Genomic DNA, 17,500 nt, shown 5'->3' on the forward strand with positions numbered 1-17,500 from the left:
TTAAGTTTGATCTATTTGGTTGTTTATTTCTATTGTGGAGTTTTATTTATTGATAATAAAGTTCATGTTAAACTGTAAAGGATCAGTTTCATTTCTTTGTGATGAAGAGTTTTTATGTTTAATGATCTGATCCGTACCTCCATGTTGGTTTGGATCCAGGGCCCGATGATGTTGGCCTGGGCAGCGAACTGGCGCCTCAGCCTCTCGTTGGCCTGCTGCCTGGTCACCTCCTCCTGGAGCATTTGGTCTCTGAGGGGCACCAGGTGCTTGACCTGCAGACCAGGGAGAGGGTCAGGGTCAGGGTCAGGGAGAGGGTCAGGGTCAGGGTCAGGGTCAGGGTTAGGGTCAGGGTCAGGGAGAGGGTCAGGGTCAGGGAGAGGGTCAGGGTCAGGGTCGGGGTCAGGGTCGGGGTCAGGGTCGGGGTCAGGGTTAGGGTCAGGGTCAGGGTCGGGGTCAGGGTCACACACCAGCAGAGAAACTGGGAGAGCATCACGTGTCTCCTCTGGTTCACAGAGAACCTGATGTTCTGACCTGATGAAGCAGCTGTTTATCATCCACCAGGTGAACAAGAGCAATGCAGAACATTCTATATGATCTCTATTCATATGTCACTTCCTGTTCCCTCCACTGGTTTGTGGGTGCGCTGGATTCGGGACTCACGGTGTCCCACTTGGTGCTGATGTCCGGGGGGGTGAGGTTGGTGTAGGGGTTGATCCCGGACAGCTTGATGCCGTAGGTCTGGGCGATCTTCAGGATCTCGTTGTGGATTCCCATGGTGGCCATGCGCTCCTTGTCGGCCTCGGGCAGCGTGGCCTTGAACTGGTCGTGAGCGGTGATCAGACTCTGTGGGGGGGGCAGAAAGAGGAGAGGACCAAGGGAGAAACTTAACTCAGGATTTACATCTTCATCTTCAGTGGTTAGGGTCACTGATGTTCCCTTGTTCTGATTCTATACAAGTGTTTGTGTTGATGTGGTCCTGCTGTGTGTGTGTGTGTGTTCATGGTACTGTGTGTGTGTGTGTGTGTGTGTGTGTGTGTGTGTGTGTGTGTGTACCTGGATCTCCTCGATGCTGTGGACGATGAACATGTCCTGCAGGTCCTCCATGGCTCCGTCCATCCAGTTGTTGAAGGGCGCCGCCCTCTTGGCGAACTCCAGGTACAGCTGGTCAATGGTCTCCCACAGCTTCTCCACACGCTACACACACACACACACACACACACACAACAACACACAACACACGTGTGGTCAGACTGTAGCTTGTGTTCAACAGACTGACAACTCAATGATATTTTGATAAAACGCAGGTACCTCTTTAGGTTTTGGATACAAGGTGCTAACCACTGAATAATCTCTAACGTTATGAATATGAATATGAATGATCTACCTCCAGTGCGTCCCTCCTCTTCTGGGTCAGGGTCCCCAGGTTGTCCCACTGGTCACAGATTCCCTGGCAGCGGCCGTTGACTGTGGCAGCGTCGTGGTAATCCAGCTCACTGAGGAAGAGGAGCACATCTTCATCTATTTCATATACAGATGATAACACGTCATAAACCCAACTTTCTCCATGGTAATGGACGGGACATGGACAAGGTCAAAACACACACAATGCTTTCTCTCATTCTGTAGTAATGACATCACCAGTTTGAGATGAATCAGAACATCTGTTCATCTGATGGAAGTGAAATGTCTAAATGAAACATGTGATCTCAGTCACTGTAACTGTATTATAAACTGAAAGTAAGATAACGTGACAGATTTACTGCCAGTTTGAAAACTAACTTCTGTCACTTTATCATAACTTCAGTGATAAACTACAGTGGAATGTTTCAGGTAGTTTTAATCCTCACCTGAGAGCGTTCAGCTTCTGAAGTCGTGATAAATGAGGTTTGACATTAATACATATTCAGCTTTGTGGTGATTCACTACAGATCATCAAAGAGCTGGTGAGGACGGACACGTTGAGATCAAGAGGTTTCTGCTCTTTCATGATTCATCTCTCTCATTAATAAGCTCTTCACTCGTCTGATGAACCTGTTGTTCTTCTCGTATTCTTCTACCTCGACCATCTGAGGCTCTCTACCTCCTCTTATTCCTCCTGTTTCTCCATCTTTATTTCTCTGTGATCTCACGTTAGAAACCCTTCATCTCCTCCTCCTCCTCCTCCTCCTCCTCCTCCTCCTCCTCCTCCTCCTCGTGGCGAGTCTTACTTCAGCTCCTGGGCGATGGCGGCGATCTGCTCCACCCGGTCCTGGTGAGCGGCGAGGTCGCTCTCGAACGCCTCGTGCTTCCTCATGAGAGCTCGGATCTCCATCAGAGAAGCTGACTCGTAATCCTTCTGGGACAACAGGTCCTCCTTACCTGGAACACACAGGGGGGGGGGAACGTCAAGACTCCTGAGAGAAGAACTGACTGAGAACCTGTCTCCACCAGCTGCAGCTGAACTGAGATCAGTTAGAAACACTCTGAAGTTATTAACAACCAGAGTTTATCTCCAAGATTCATCTGTAAAGATATATATATATTTAGATATATATATTTTATTTTCTATTTTAAATTTTTGATATTCTATTTTATTGTTATTTTATTTTATTGTTTTTTATTCTATTTTTTTGGGTTGAAATTACTGAGCATTGCTTAAAGAGAGTGTGACCCAAGTATTTCAATGACAGTGACTTCTTCATGTTATCTCTGTGCATTTGACAATAAAAAATCTAGAATCTTGAATCTTGAAACTGTTAAAACGTGAAGGATTCTGAACAGTTTGGTGGATTTGTTCCAGCTGCAGCTCTTCATGGTCAGGAAGCAGAGGATCATGGGTAATATCCAGCAGGAAGACACACTTTCAAAGACAATAATAGAAAATAGAAGCTCTCACTTCTTTGGAGTGGAACCAGGAGATCTGACCTCTGGTTCCCTGAGGTCGTCCCTGTTTCTCCTCCGAGCTCTTACCTCCGGTCCAGGACTCGTGCATCGCACACTTCTGCTTGAACTTCTCCGCCAGGTGGTCGAGTCTCTCCAGGCGCCGGATCTCCGTCAGCAGCCACTCCTCGTAGCCCTTCTCCACCTGCTCCAGACCCTTCCAGGCGTTGGCGATGTCCTGGAGGAGGAAGAGGAAGAGGAGGAGGAGGAGGAGGTTTAGTCATTAGCTGGAGTTGGTGTCAGTGCTGAGAGCCCATGGAGCTGATGGAGCTGATGGAGCTGATGGAGGCAGCTGTCTCACCGACACCATCTTGCCCTCGGAGGGCATGAAGGCCGGCCGGTTGCTGAGCCGCAGCTTGGTCTGCAGCGTGTTGAAGTTGATCTCCAGCTGACACTTCTCCTGCACGCGCGGCGGCTTGTGGATGCGTCGGTAGTCACGGAAGTCCTCCAGCTTCTGCTGCATGGCGCGCATGGTCTGCTCCGTCAGGCGGTTCTCCAGCCAGGGGATGGTGCGGCGGATCCACTCCAGCAGCTGCACGGGTCAACCAGAGGGGATTATTACAATATTCATGTCTCATAATCATAAAAAGTTTGTATCTGTCACTGTGACATGTTTCCATCGTTGGTTCATTTGTCTGGATTTGTTTTTTATGGTTGACTGACTTTAGATTATATGAAACTTCATCAATTCTATCTCACTTGACCTTTGACCTTCACTTAGTCCCACTGGTCTTTATAATATTCAATCAGTTATCATGGGAAAGTAAAAAGGATGATGAGGAAGAGGAGGAGCAGGGATTTGAGATGAAGAGTTTTCTCTCACCTCACTCGCCAGCTTCTCGTACTCCTCCATCAGTTTCTCGTTCTCCTGGTTCACGGCCAGAACTTTGCAGATGCGGTTGGCGGCGGTCTCAGCCTGAGAGGACGACATGAACATTTACTTTACATTGATATGATATATTAAATATGAGTATGTTTTTACTTTAATGAGGAAGTGGAACGCCGTCTGACCTGCTCAGCTCCAGCGAAGGCGTGGTAGAAGCAGGACACGTAGGTCATGATGGCCTTCTCATCGGGTTTGGGTGTGTTCACAATATCTGAGGAAAGATTCATATTACAATTATTATACCTCATGAACACATAACCTTAGTATTAGTGTCTGGTTCCTGAGCTCCAGTGCTTCTCACCTTCAGCGTCCAGCATCTTGGGGATGTCCAGGAACTTCTCAGCCACCTCGAAGGCGGTGTTCAGGTTTCCAATGGGGTCGTCCTGCACACACAAACACAGGAGACGTCACCTGTCATATCTACTAACGATTTCATGAGGTTAAATATGAAATAACAGCAGAAAGCATCTGAACAGAAACAGGAGTGAAAGAGGAAGAGAATAAAGTATTGATGGTGGAAAACGAGAAGGGAGGACTCTGCACCTTTCTCAGTTTGGAGTAATCGATGAGGTCAGGTCTGTGTCTGTGGATGAGGGCGCACAGAGCCAGGCCATCCTTCCAACTGAGAGGAGGAAGAGGAGGAGGAGGAAGAGGAGGAGGAGGTGCAGCAGGAAGAGGAAGAGGAGGAGGAGGAGGAGGAGGAGGAGGAGGAGGAGGAGGAGGAGGAGGAGGAGGAGGAGGAGGAGGAGGAGGAGGAGGAGGAGGAGGAAGACGCAAAGTAACAAAGGATGAAAGCGGAACAGAGGGAAGAGCAAAGGAAAGCAGAAGTGATCAGTACTAAAGGAGGACAGGAACAGTATCAGCTGGAAACAGCACGATGAAGACGAGCTGCAGTTCCCTCTGGACGCCACAGGGCGGCGGTGTCCACTCACCTGATGTGGAAGTTCTGCACGTTGACGTTCCTGTAGGGGGCAGTCTTCCTCTGGCACCACAGCAGCAGACCCTCCTTAGCAGAGGTCTCTGCAGACACATTCAAACAATATTCATGATGTGGCCTGAAGGTAATAATATGTTTATTATATGAAGGTTTGATTAATGAAGGATCAAGTTTAACGGTGAATAAACCGTAAAAAGATAAAGATAAATAAAGAGAATCCGAATAAACGAGGTTCAGACAGAGACAGGAAGTGTGTAGTGAGTTCAGAAGTGGGTCCTTGGTTGTGTTCATATATAACACACAGTTTATTCCATCTTTTTTAAACTCAACACACATCGGTCACTAATGTTGATGAATAAAACACCACAAACAGGAAGTGTGTTCGTTTGTAACCTGACACACAAACACAAACACATGGTGTTGCTAAAGTTAAAAACCTTCAAATTAAAACATCACATGTTTGAAACTGGTGATTTAAATCTGTATGAAAACCAAAGTCCAATGATCTCAAAGTTGTGATTTTACGTGTTGATCTATTTCTTAACGATTCTTTAAAGTGTTTAACAACTTTTGTAACTTCACCTTCCACGGAGATGTCCTGGATGGCAAAACGCAGGATGATGGTCCAGATCATACCCAGGGTCATCTTCCCATTACCGTCCACGATCTCTGCACAAACACGCAAACACACAGACACACAGACACACAGACACACACATTAGTGGTGAGGATGAAGACCAGGTCCTGTGACTCTCTACGTGTGAGAAGATTGTTTGAAGTTCTCGACACTAATTGAATTCCGTGCGGCCTGAAGACTTCGAGGGAATCTGAGCTGCAATTAGAGAAGTTTGTGCTTTAGAGCTGAAAGTAAAACAAGTGATCGCACAGCGTGTTTCTGTGGTTTGACCCCGTGTGACCTCAGAATCCGACAGATTCAGATTGATGTCAAACGTGAAGCGTGAAAATCTGAGTCACTCAGCAGCTTTGAACATTTCACTGAACATCTCATTTAATTAAATAATAAAGGTTTTAAATTCTAATATTTAGAAGTTTGTTCTTCTATCGAGGACAATTTCAGTTTGAGTAAAACATCTTTAAAACCACATTTGACTTTGACAGATGATTATGTGTGTGTGTGTGTGCGTGTGCGTGTGCGTGTGTGTGTGTGTGTGTGTGTGTGTGTGTGTGTGTGTGTGTGTTGGACTCACCCTCAGCTCCGATGGACACCAGCTTCACTCCCTTGCTGCAGATGAAGTCCAGAGCTTTGTTCACGTTGGCGATCTTATGGAAACGCATCTTGCCCTTGTCGGGTTTGGGCAGCCGCTCGCCTGAAGGACACACACAAGGTTTACGGAGCGGAAACAGGAAATTAATTTGCAAATATTTTAATCAACAATTAAACGTTGAAGTAAATTTTTAAGCAAAACATTTCTAAATGTGACTGAACGTCTCCTTTGTCTCTTAAAGACCAACAAACACATTCGTATTTACATCGTCTTCAGGGTTCATCCCTCGGATCATCTGAGTATATTGTTGTTATTGTTATTGTTATTATTGATAACTGACAGATCGGTATCACATGACCACAGTGTCATATGGACTCCACCTGATATGACCTCCAGCAGCAGCATGAGTTTGAGGCCATTTCTGAAATCATCTTCAATGTTCTCGATCTGTGTCCCGGCCTTCCTCAGGTGGGAGTTACACCAGGCTGTGAAGGTCTGAGGGGGGGGGGGGGGGCGGGGGGAGAGAGAGAGGGGGAGAGAGAGAGAGAGAGAGAGAGAGAGAGAGAGAAGAGAGAGAGAGAGAGAGAGACTGTCATTTACATGTGTGACAGAAACATCCACGTGAACTGGAAGACAATAAACGTGATCAGTGAACATCTAGTTTCAGGTTTAATGAGCAGAGGTCACGGGGTCAGCAGGTGCTCGTCTTCTTTGCCATGACCATATTTAGACAGAGGAGGAGGAGAAAAGACCTGGTGGTGGGAGGGGCCAAGATGAGGCGGGGGCTGAGGCTAAATCGGGTGGACAGCTGAGGAGGCAGGATTCCTGAGGTGAAGAGGGTCCAAGACAAGGAGGAGGAGGAGGAGGATGATGAGGAGGAGGAGGAGGAGGAGGAGGATGAAGAGGAGGAGGAGGAGGAAGAGGGAGAGGAGGTGGAGGAGGAAGAAGAGGAGGAGGAGGAGGAAGAGGAGGAGGAGGAGGAGGAGGAGGAGGAGGAGGAGCGGGAGGAGGAGGAGGAGGAGGATGATGAGGAGGAAGAGGGAGAGGAGGTGGAGGAGGAAGAAGAGGAGGAGGAGGAGGAAGAGGAGGAGGAGGAGGAGGAGGAGGAGGAGGAGCGGGAGGAGGAGGAGGAGGAGGAAGAAGAGGAGAAAGACAAGGAGGAGGAGGAGGAGGAGGAGGAGGAGGAGGAGGAGGAGGAGGAGGAGGAGGAGGAGGAGGAGGAGGAGGAGGAGGAGGAGGAGGAGGAGGAGGAGGAGGAGGAGGAGGAGGAGATCACATCAAAGAGGAGCAGGTGTGATTGAGATCCAGATCCATCAGATCCAGAATCTCACCAGGAGCCAGGTATCTGTCCCTGAGTGACACCTCCTCCTCAAGCACCTCCTCCTCAAGCACCTCCCCTCTGCCCCCCCGTCTGTCCACACCTGTCCGTCTAGCCTGGCTCAGCCTGGCCTTCTTGTTAAATGAGGTCATGGTGCCCAGCTGAATGCCTGTCATACCTACCCCCCCCCCCAATACCTCAAGGGGAATAAGGGCACACACACACACACACACACACAAACACACACAAACACACACACACACACACACACGTCCCTCACAGAGCTGATGCAGTTCCTGCTGTGGCCTCCGGGGGCAGTCATGAACAGGATTAGCATCATGGATCCAGATGTTTAGCATCGTTAGCTTCAACATGTTTGAAGGAATGATTGATGTGTGCGTTTCTGAAACATCTTGTTACAATATTAATATTTTATAATGAGGTGATGGATTTGTTCGTCTCACTTGAGGAAACAATCATAAAGTTGCTGTTTCATATATATAATAAAACTAATGAGAGGATTTAAATAATGAGTAATATAAACAAGGTTGTGTTTCTTCTCCATCCTTAAATAAAAGTTAAATCTGAAAATAACTATTTCCATAAATCACAAAACGGTCTCTCACAGCTGGAGATCACCTCGTTACATCACTCACACAAACAGAGAGAATTCTGGGTGAATATATAATTAACATAACTTTACATGGACGTCATGTGACTTAAACACATGACATCATGGGGGTGATGTCACACAAAAGGGCGGGGCAAGTGTCAATCAGAAGCTTCGACAGAAATACAGATACTTATTATTGTTATTGTTCATAAGCTACAAAGAGAATCATCATGAACATTAAATCATATATAGTCCTGATTTCATCCTCTTGTCTTTTTACATTTGTCTTTTCTGGTTCTTTTAATCTTATTTACTTTTATTAATTACAGGAAACACATGAAGTTTGAGCATATATTGTATTTTATATCTTATTGAAATTGTTGGAGGCTTTGAGTTGACACACAGGTTGTGTCTGTTTGTCAGTCCTGCTTCGATTTATGGTTTCAATGCTTTAATATTGTAAAATTAAACGATGTTATATGAACAATTAGACTTTGTTGAATCAATAAATGATCTAAACCCTCAGACGTGAACACACAGGGTTGTGTAGACGCTGAGAGAATTGTGTGTATTTATGTCTCACTGCCGAAAATACTTAAGGTTGACACGGAGGACACACCTGTCTCACTGCAGTCACCTTTGTCTCTCTCACACACACACAGACACACACACACACTCACACACTCACAGACACACACACTCACTCACACACACACACACACACACACACACACACACACACACTCACAGACACACACACACACTCCATGGCCGGCCCACATGCCTCTGCACTACACTATAAAAGCCGTCACATAAATACACACTGCTCTTTTGTTTATGAGGTCACTATGTCAGTGACGCACAAGGACACACACACGTTCACACTTAATGTTTTCAAAGATAAATCTATAAACAAAGCTGCTTATTGTTGAGATACTGACGTGAGCATAAATAATACACAACACAACCGTGACACAACCAGGACACACTCCTCTGAAGCAGATTAACAGGAAGTGTGACTTTCAGATGTTTGACTGAGAGAAGAGTTCAGATCACAAAGAGGGAAATTAAAAACCCACAAGTCAATATTAATATTTCTGATTTCTGGAACATTTGACTTCACAAAGACTTTTTATCTCAATCACGTCTGAAGAAGCAGTTTTGAAAAGTTATTTGTGTTAAAAGTTAGCGAGACACAAACCTCAGGTCCCTACAGTCGACATGTGGATCTGGGAACCGGTGCATTCCTTCTTACAGAAACCATAACTCAAAACCATAACTCAAAACCATAACTCAAAACCATAACTCATAATCTTTTTCTGGAAGGGGAGGCCTGACTGCCTTTTTATTTTATTTTGTTTCATTCTTTTTATTTTATACATGCTATTCCCTTGCCTGTCTCCTGTCATCCTGCTGATTGTGTATGTATGTATGTTTGTGTATACATGGATGTATATGTGTATGTATGTATATATATATATATATGTAAATGTATATATATATATATTATATGTGTAAGGATATATATTGCAGTGCTCATTGTTAGTTTGGGGTGGGATTTTTTTTCCGTTTTGTTTGCTTTGTCTGTTTTGTTTTTCTAATGTTTGTTCTATAAAATGGTTAAAAACCAATAAAAAGATTTAAAAAATGGTAAAAAAAATTAAAATAAGTTAGCGAAACACAAACCTCACGTTTGTTCTTTAATAAATTCCGATCTAGAGTTTGCTCGGTCCGTGGAGGCGGAGCTTCAGTGTCTGTCAATCAGCCAATCAGCTGCCAGGTGAGAGGAGCTGCGACAGGTGGAGCCTCCCCCCCGACCTTCCCTCACCCTTCTCCCCCTTTGCAGGCCTTAAATACCCCCCCCCCTCTCTGAACTTGGGTGCCACGGAGACGATCGGGGACAAGAGCCAAGAGTTAACCCCCCCCCTCAACCCCCCCGACCCAAAGACACACCCACACCTCTAACGCCCTGAACTCGCCTCTCAGACCCTCGTCCTCACACCAGGACACATCTGCCCCCCCCCCACCTCCGTGTGCATGTCCTGACACCAACAGCCCCCCCCTCCCCCAGTGAAGGGGGCGTGGCCTCGGGCTTCAGAGGAAACCACAGCTTCTAATGTTCGTCTATTTCCAGCTGAAACTCTGCTGCTCATCATGTCAGAACGTTGCTCAGGCGTTCAGTGTGGAGCTGTAATTACACTTTGAATAGTCAGTTGAAAAAATATTAAAAATATACAACTATATTCATAATCTATACATTGTTTTAGTTCATTTTTCACGTAAAATCTAAATCTTGTACCTTGTCAAATATGAGAGGTAGGATTTTCTTATGTCATATATGATCACATGTACGCCAGCGTCGTTACAACAACCAACACACAACAGGACACACAACTTGTGTGTCAGGCTAACAATCAACACACTGCTGAGGAGAAGTTAACGGGAAATAAAACCTCGTAGCGGACGAACCGGCTCGTTGGTATTAACGTGAAGAAGAAAACACGAGCTCCTCAGATTCCTTCAAAAACAAAGCAACAGGTCGTTCAGCTCTGAACGTTCATGTCCTTAAAGACACTAAGAAGAATATTCTAAAGCTTCTCATATTGAATCATAACCTGGGAGCATATTAAGGACTGGTAGTATAACGTACAGCAGTGAAGTGAATCGTTAGCAGCTTCAGTTCATGAGCGTTTCGTTCCCACTGGACTTAACGAGCTCAGACCCCAGAGACCTGCTGAGGGATGAAAGGCCTAGGTCCAACTGTGTGTGTGTGTGTGTGAGTCTGTGTGTGTGTGTGTGAGTCTGTGTGCGTGTGTGTGTGTGTGCGCCACATGCCAGTGAGATGTTCTGTGGGCAGAGGGATTCAGATGGTGAGAGAACAGGTGATGACAGACCACAAACACACTGGGAACAATGCTAATGCTTTACAGAGGTGAAGAGGAGTTCTGTACCAACAACACTAGGCTCTGTTGTGAGTCTCCTGAGGAGTGAAGTACACAACCACACAAACACTGTGTGTGTGTTGTGTGTGCTCACTGGTCCCAGTGAACCCAGTGGTTCTTCTTCTGGCTCCTTCACAGAACCGAGGTCAGATACTCGTGTGACCTCATGTTGTTATTTGCAGGTCGAGACACTGCAGTGACCATGTGACCATGTGACCATGTGACCTCCGGACGCCAGCTGCTCTGAGACAGTAAACACTGATGGTTTGTCTCCTTCCTCCTGAGGTGAAACACATCAGATCACTTCTCACGTTGAGGTGAAATCATAAAGATCATCTGCAGCCGCTGAGGACGTAACGATATCTTCACGACGTCAGATCTATAATAAGAGACGTCTCACCTCAGCAGACATGCAACTGATGACTGGAACTTCTGCTGCCACCAGACCTATTAATACCCAGCCTGCCCCCCCCACCTCTCATTATGAGCTCAGTTTATTTTTCTACAGATCGTCTCATTATTACAGGAAGGTGAAAGCGCTGAGTCGGCGGAGGTGACCTGTGGAGGTCAGTGTCTCGCGGCCTCAGAAACACAAGTCGCCATTTTGAGTCGAGTCAAAGCTGAAGCTGAGACGATCGCAGGTTTGATCTCAGACGTGAGATTCATGAGAGTGAAGGAGGGAGTCGAACCACTCCGGGTCTTACTCTGGTTCCACAGGGTCGCTGGGATCAGAACAACATGGCCGCTCTCGCAGATCCTCAACCTTCACTTCCACTCTCAGCCACTAGGCGTCGTGAGTCTACGAGCAGGAAACTGTCTCCAGCTGCATCCGAGTGGTGAACTCAGCGGATACGTCATGCTAATAGAAGAGCCGTGAAGAACATGTCTCCCACGCCTCCTCCCTCCTCCTCCCTCCTCCTCCCTCCTCCCTCCTCCTCCACCTCCTCCGCCCCCCCGGGGCTCCTCGGCTGCACCGGAGCAGTTTATAGACGCCTCCCTACAAGGACACGGCTTCTGGAATAGCAACTGCTATTCGATCCGACTGCAAGTTCTGTCACCTCTCCACTTACGTTTAACTCCTCGACTCACACACAAGTCTCACACAAAACATACACACAGCACCACACCGGCTCCTCCTGCTGCTTCTCACACAATCCTCCATGAGGTTCTAAGAACAATCTTTAGTTTGGACCATGGTTCATGATCTAAGATCTGTAGGATCTGTCCTGAAGAAGCTGAGCTCAGGAACGAACAGAAGAAGAACTCTCGGCTCCTCGGGGTCAGGAGGTGGAGATGAAACCAGGACCAGAGGCTCCATGGAGTCACCCCCCCCCCCCTGCCCTGGGATCACATGACCCTGACAGAGGGAATCCAGGAAGCCACGATCTCCCAGGTGCATTGTGGGAATGCACAGTTCAACTAGGACTGAGGTGAAGATTCCAATGTTCATGTCATCAGTTCTCCAGAAACCCATTTCACTTCCTCCTCTATGAGTCTGGATGAACAGATCCCAGCTCAGATCAGAGAGAAGATCCTTTAATTCAACCCACGTGTTCCTCATCACATGTTCCTCATCACATCTTCATCATCACATGTTCCTCATCACATGTTCATCATCACATCTTCATCATCACATGTTCTTCATCACATGTTCCTCATCACATGTTCCTCATCACATGTTCATCATCACATCTTCATCATCACATGTTCTTCATCACATGTTCCTCATCACATGTTCCTCATCACATGTTCCTCATCACATGTTCATCATCACATGTTCCTCATCACATGTGATCTCAGAGGAACCTTCGATCATCACTCAGGAGGACACACTCCTCATCTGAAGGATCTCAGCAGAGTTCTCATGACCTGTCATCGTTACCAGGAGCAGAACCAGCGTCTGCAGAGCTACGTGAACTGGAAACCACTTCCTGTGAACCAGTGTCTCAGGTCAGAGCTGCTGCTCCACAAAGTTCTGTCCTCGCCCACAGAGAAATATCACCTCACTGAATATCACCTGAATGTGCATCTACAATCATGAGGATTCAATGTTCAATTTCTCAAATAGGGTTATTAATTTACCTGATATCAGACTGAAAACTACTCAAATATTTTGTCTGTATTGAAGTTTTTTCCCACTAATTATCAAGCAAATCGAATATGAATCATCAGAATATGAATGAGTTCCGTCAGCACTTGATCAAGAGACAGATTTCCTTTGTGTTCAGAGGAAGCGACGGCTGTTGATGAGCCGACGTTATGAGTATTAATAGTTCATGTCCTCCAGTGAGAAGCAGATTCACTCAGTGAGCAGCTGGACTTCTCTGATCACTTCCTGCTCAGATCCTGATCTTTCCTGTGGACTCAGGTTGTGTCATCGAGTCCAGGTTCACTCCACTCTGACTCATCTATCATAACGGATTCGTCTCATTTTGTTACTGAGATGAAATGATACTAAAATGGCCACGAGAAGACGAAGCTGAACTCGTCCCCCTGTCCTCTCACGTCCGTCTGTCCTCACCGGACTCAGTCTCCAACTCGACTCCTTTGCCAGATCCTTTTAAATCCAAAGTTCCAAACCCGGCCGTGAATCATCAGGACAGAAATCGACCGGCGCTGCTCCTGATAAATATAAACCAATGTCAAGATGTGCTCTTCACACCCAGCGATCTGACACTATTCTTAATGTCCAGGATCGGATTCAGCTTCACAACGTGTTGACAAACACTTTTACTAGCGAGTCAAGTGCTGAGCAGCTTTTTCCAGTGAAATCTCAAAAGGATAAAGAAGAGAAGAAGAGAACAGGTGGCGCCGGCTTCCTGTCAGATTCATTACACTGCAAAATGATGCACTGGTTATATTTATGTGCTGATATCAGCGCCTGGAGCTGGACTGTACATGCCGAGGAGAGCAAGGGGGTACGATGACCTGCCCCCCCGGGAGGTGGAGAGGTGAAGACTGCAGAGAGGGGGGGGGGGCGACCGGGCGAGAGACATCGTCTGACATCTCAAAAGACTTCGGGCAAAATAACAAATACAGCAAAGAAAGGGACGGTGCACCGACCGGGCTGGAGAGCGTGGAGAGAGAGAGGAAGTGTTTCACCTGAGAGAAGACGAGTGTCCATGAGAAGGAGGTGAAGAAGACGGGGGGGAGGGGGGGTGGGGGGGGTCAGCGAGCAAGTGGAGAAGTATTTTTAGGGAAGATGTTTATTTGTAGGTCGGTGAAACCAACCCGGGCTGGAGATCTACGAGCTCTGCCATCGCTCGCCTGCCACCATCTGTCCAGGTCCCTCAGCCTGTCAGAGACTCAGAGGCTCAGAGTCTCAGGGCATCGAACCGCCGGCACATTCACGGCAAAGTGAGGTGAAGCAGGACAACGTGCAGATGAGACCAGATCAGATCAGATCAGATCAGATTAGATTAGATGCCTGGGATACAATCAAGATCAATCCCTGTGGATCAGCTCTATGTTCTAAGCACAGATTGATTTTAACAGATTGAAATGAAATGAAAATATCAGTGACCCGTTGTGTGATCGCCCCAAACTACTGAAGTTATGATAAGAGCAATAACAGCAGATTAAAAGGGTTCAAATCCATCTGCTCAACCAAGCCAGTGACGGCATCTACACAAGGAGGAGTCACAGAAGAACCACGAGAATGTGAAGACGTTATAATTGTCCTAAATTTAAATACACAACAAAGTGTGAATGTTTCTCTATGTCTTGTTCTGTTGCTTATATTCACTTTCACCTCTAATAATTACATTCCAGTGATGAAAAGCATATTTCTCAGAACTTTAACAACATTTAACTCAAGTTCCTACATTTTGCCTCATGTGAAACGGACAAAATTCTACTTATTTCCAAAGACTGAAGGTTCTTATAAATGATATCTCTTCAAAATGTATAAAACATATTATGGCTTCAGGTCACTTTACGTTGTGCCACATATTAAAGACGTTTTTGAACCTGACGGTATGAATAAACGTTTAAATGATGTGAAAATATGTCGATTGTTTTATTTATCACCCATAATATCAAGTTAATATCACTACTTAATATGAACTAAGTGTTATAGTTCTGGGATTCATGTGTAATGTTGATATCTTCATATCAGTGTGGATATTTCCTCGTGTGTAAACTTGTGTTGAACAGAAATACACTCAGATGTAAGAGTGACTTATGAATCACTGGTTTCTTAAAGGGAACAGTTACACTACGACTCAGATATGAAACCAGCAGCTGAGACACGAGCGGGTGGAGCAGGTCGACCCAACATGCCCCCCCCCCGTGGACTAGACTTCGTAAACAAGCGCATCACGAACATCGAATCTGAAAACCCAAACTTCTGTCCCGTGACATATAAAACACTCGATAACAATGTACTAAACTTTGCAGTTTCTGTGGCAGTTTAAAACTTTAAATCACAACCCGACGAGGTCAGCTGGTCGCCAAGGCAACCGCTGACCTCCACCCCGGGCTAGCTTCAAACGGCTAATAATAACAAGCTAAAAAGGTGCAGGTATAAACTTCACTGTGTATTTATACATTTGAATAGTTTGTCAGTGAAGACGTTGATTTCCTCTGGCTCAGCGTTGATTTGACGGAATAAACTTCACTTCATTACTTCTCCAGGAATAAAATCTATTTATATATTTTTGACGGTTTATTTTTTCTCGCTGCTATAACTTCGCAAAAGTGAATATTTAACAAAAAATGTTTTTTTTTCAGTATTTTCTTTACGACTTATTTATAACCATTAATGTTGAATCCATCGAGTGATATTTTGTTTGCGTGACGCAACTTTGTAACAAATTTGTAATCAATTCAATTCTGTAGGAGCAACAGATATGTAGCATTCTGAAAAATGGAGGTTGAGGACTGGGGGGGGGGGTCTTATTATATTTAGAGCTTCTTCTCAGGGAACCCGAGGGGGGGGGGTCACTAAAAGACCAAACTGAGAAGGTTCCAGGGCCCGAAATATCTGCTCCAGCGAGGCCGAGGCGCCAGGTGCAGGTTCCCCAGAGACCCGGGACCTGAGAGACCCGGGACCTGAGACCCGGTCCGGAAGAGACCCGGGACCTGGGACCCGGTCCGGAAGAGAACCGAGACCTGGGACCCAGTCCTGGAGTGACCCGGGACCTGAGGGAAACGGTTCTATTTGATATTAGACGCGTTTAAACCTCTCGCTAACTGTGCGTAATTCTGTGCGTAATGACGCGCGGTGGCACAGCCTGGACCCCTCGCCTCCTCGCCTCCTCGGCCCCTCGCCTCCTCGCCTCCTCGCCTCCTCGGCCCCTCGCCTCCTCGCTCCTCGGACCTACCTTCCTCTGCTGCTTCTCCCAGGCCGGGTCCAGCAGCAGGTCCCGGTCCCAGTCGTCCTCCTGGGTCATGTACACCTGCTCATTCTCGATGGTGTAGGAGTTGCTGTAGGTCATGTGGCTCTCCACAGCGGTCATCATCTCGGTTCGGACGGGTCACGTCGCCCTCGGCTTCAGAGAGACAAACTGCAGCGGACGCGACGCGGGCGAGAACCTCCTGGAGACCTGGGGGGGGGGGGGGGGAGACAGCCTGTGCGAGGGGGTGCTCCCACTGCCAGAAGAGCCAAGAGCCTGCTGGCCGGGGCTCCTTTCCTGGTCAGGGCTCGCCTCTGGGTATCGGGTTCTGACCCTAAACAGGTGTAGAGGGCGGGGTCTCCTCCCGCTGGGGGGCGTCTTATTGGTGGAGAGGCACGTCAGTCACGCCCCCTGACGCCAGAGAGGTTTTTATGGCCTCGGCGATGCACCTGTTGCTGTTAGTGACGTCACTGGCAAACCAGGCCAAGCTCCGCCCAAAACCAGTGAGAACACCAGTGGAGCTTCAGGAGCTCGAGTTATTCATTATTATTATTATTATTATTATTATTATTATTATTATTATTATTATTATTATTATTAATATATTAGGCTGAGCTCCAGACGCTCTTATAGCACATTAGCTAAACGTATAATAACACACTTTATACAAATGTTTATAAACTAGACTCACAATCTGAATCAAATCAAACTCTCATAAGAATCACTCTCATTTCCCTCAAGATTCATGAATTGTTTTCTAAGATTAATCAGGGTTCATACACATTTTGACTAATGGATTTCCATGACTTTTTAATAACTTTAAACCAAATTTCCATGACCGAACATTTTGTGAAATCTCGGTGTATACACGAAAAAGTGACAAAATGTAGTTTTCAAACTAACAATGAGAATTCCAAGGCCGACAGTAAACCTTAGATGACACAAACCCAAGTATACCTGCTTATATTTTGAGCGCATTTCTTTAAAATCATATGAATTATTTAAAACTCAGCGGGATGGGCATTCGATTAAATTGTCTTAATTGATTGTCGGGAGAATTAACGATCGATTTTCGATGAATCATTAATATTTTTATATTAAAATTCACTATGCTGTGCTGCGTTCAGGGCAACTCGGATATTCAGACCTCCTGCCACATAGCGAACATGCAATAGTTTTCATCGATGAAATTCTTAATGATTAATTAATCAATCGTAGATTATGCCCATCCCTAAAATGAAAGACATGAAAATACGAATATAACAAATTTCCATGACTTTTCCAAAACTTTTGGGAGATTATTCTTTTCCATGAGGAATGAAA

At 46.1% G+C, this 17,500-nt stretch overlaps 1 protein-coding gene across 1 annotated transcript in view; it reads right to left on the reverse strand.

Annotated features, from left to right (window-relative positions):
- actn3b (actinin alpha 3b) overlaps positions 1–16,303 on the reverse strand; it is a 21,758-nt gene extending 5,455 nt beyond the window's left edge. The window contains exons 1-16 of the mRNA XM_061066570.1: positions 16,166–16,303; positions 6,349–6,463; positions 5,951–6,070; positions 5,325–5,411; positions 4,738–4,825; positions 4,349–4,427; positions 4,107–4,188; positions 3,931–4,016; positions 3,743–3,835; positions 3,221–3,451; positions 2,950–3,097; positions 2,208–2,358; positions 1,385–1,493; positions 1,054–1,194; positions 661–843; positions 138–272 (exon numbers count right to left, since the gene is read on the reverse strand). Of these exons, the coding sequence (XP_060922553.1) occupies positions 138–272; positions 661–843; positions 1,054–1,194; positions 1,385–1,493; positions 2,208–2,358; positions 2,950–3,097; positions 3,221–3,451; positions 3,743–3,835; positions 3,931–4,016; positions 4,107–4,188; positions 4,349–4,427; positions 4,738–4,825; positions 5,325–5,411; positions 5,951–6,070; positions 6,349–6,463; positions 16,166–16,303 (1,986 nt within the window). The remainder of the gene's footprint in view (positions 1–137; positions 273–660; positions 844–1,053; positions 1,195–1,384; positions 1,494–2,207; positions 2,359–2,949; positions 3,098–3,220; positions 3,452–3,742; positions 3,836–3,930; positions 4,017–4,106; positions 4,189–4,348; positions 4,428–4,737; positions 4,826–5,324; positions 5,412–5,950; positions 6,071–6,348; positions 6,464–16,165) is intronic.
- Positions 16,304–17,500: the final 1,197 nt, after the last annotated feature.

The sequence above is a fragment of the Limanda limanda genome, chromosome 22 (assembly GCF_963576545.1).
Source record: "Limanda limanda chromosome 22, fLimLim1.1, whole genome shotgun sequence".
Classification (NCBI taxonomy): domain Eukaryota; kingdom Metazoa; phylum Chordata; class Actinopteri; order Pleuronectiformes; family Pleuronectidae; genus Limanda; species Limanda limanda.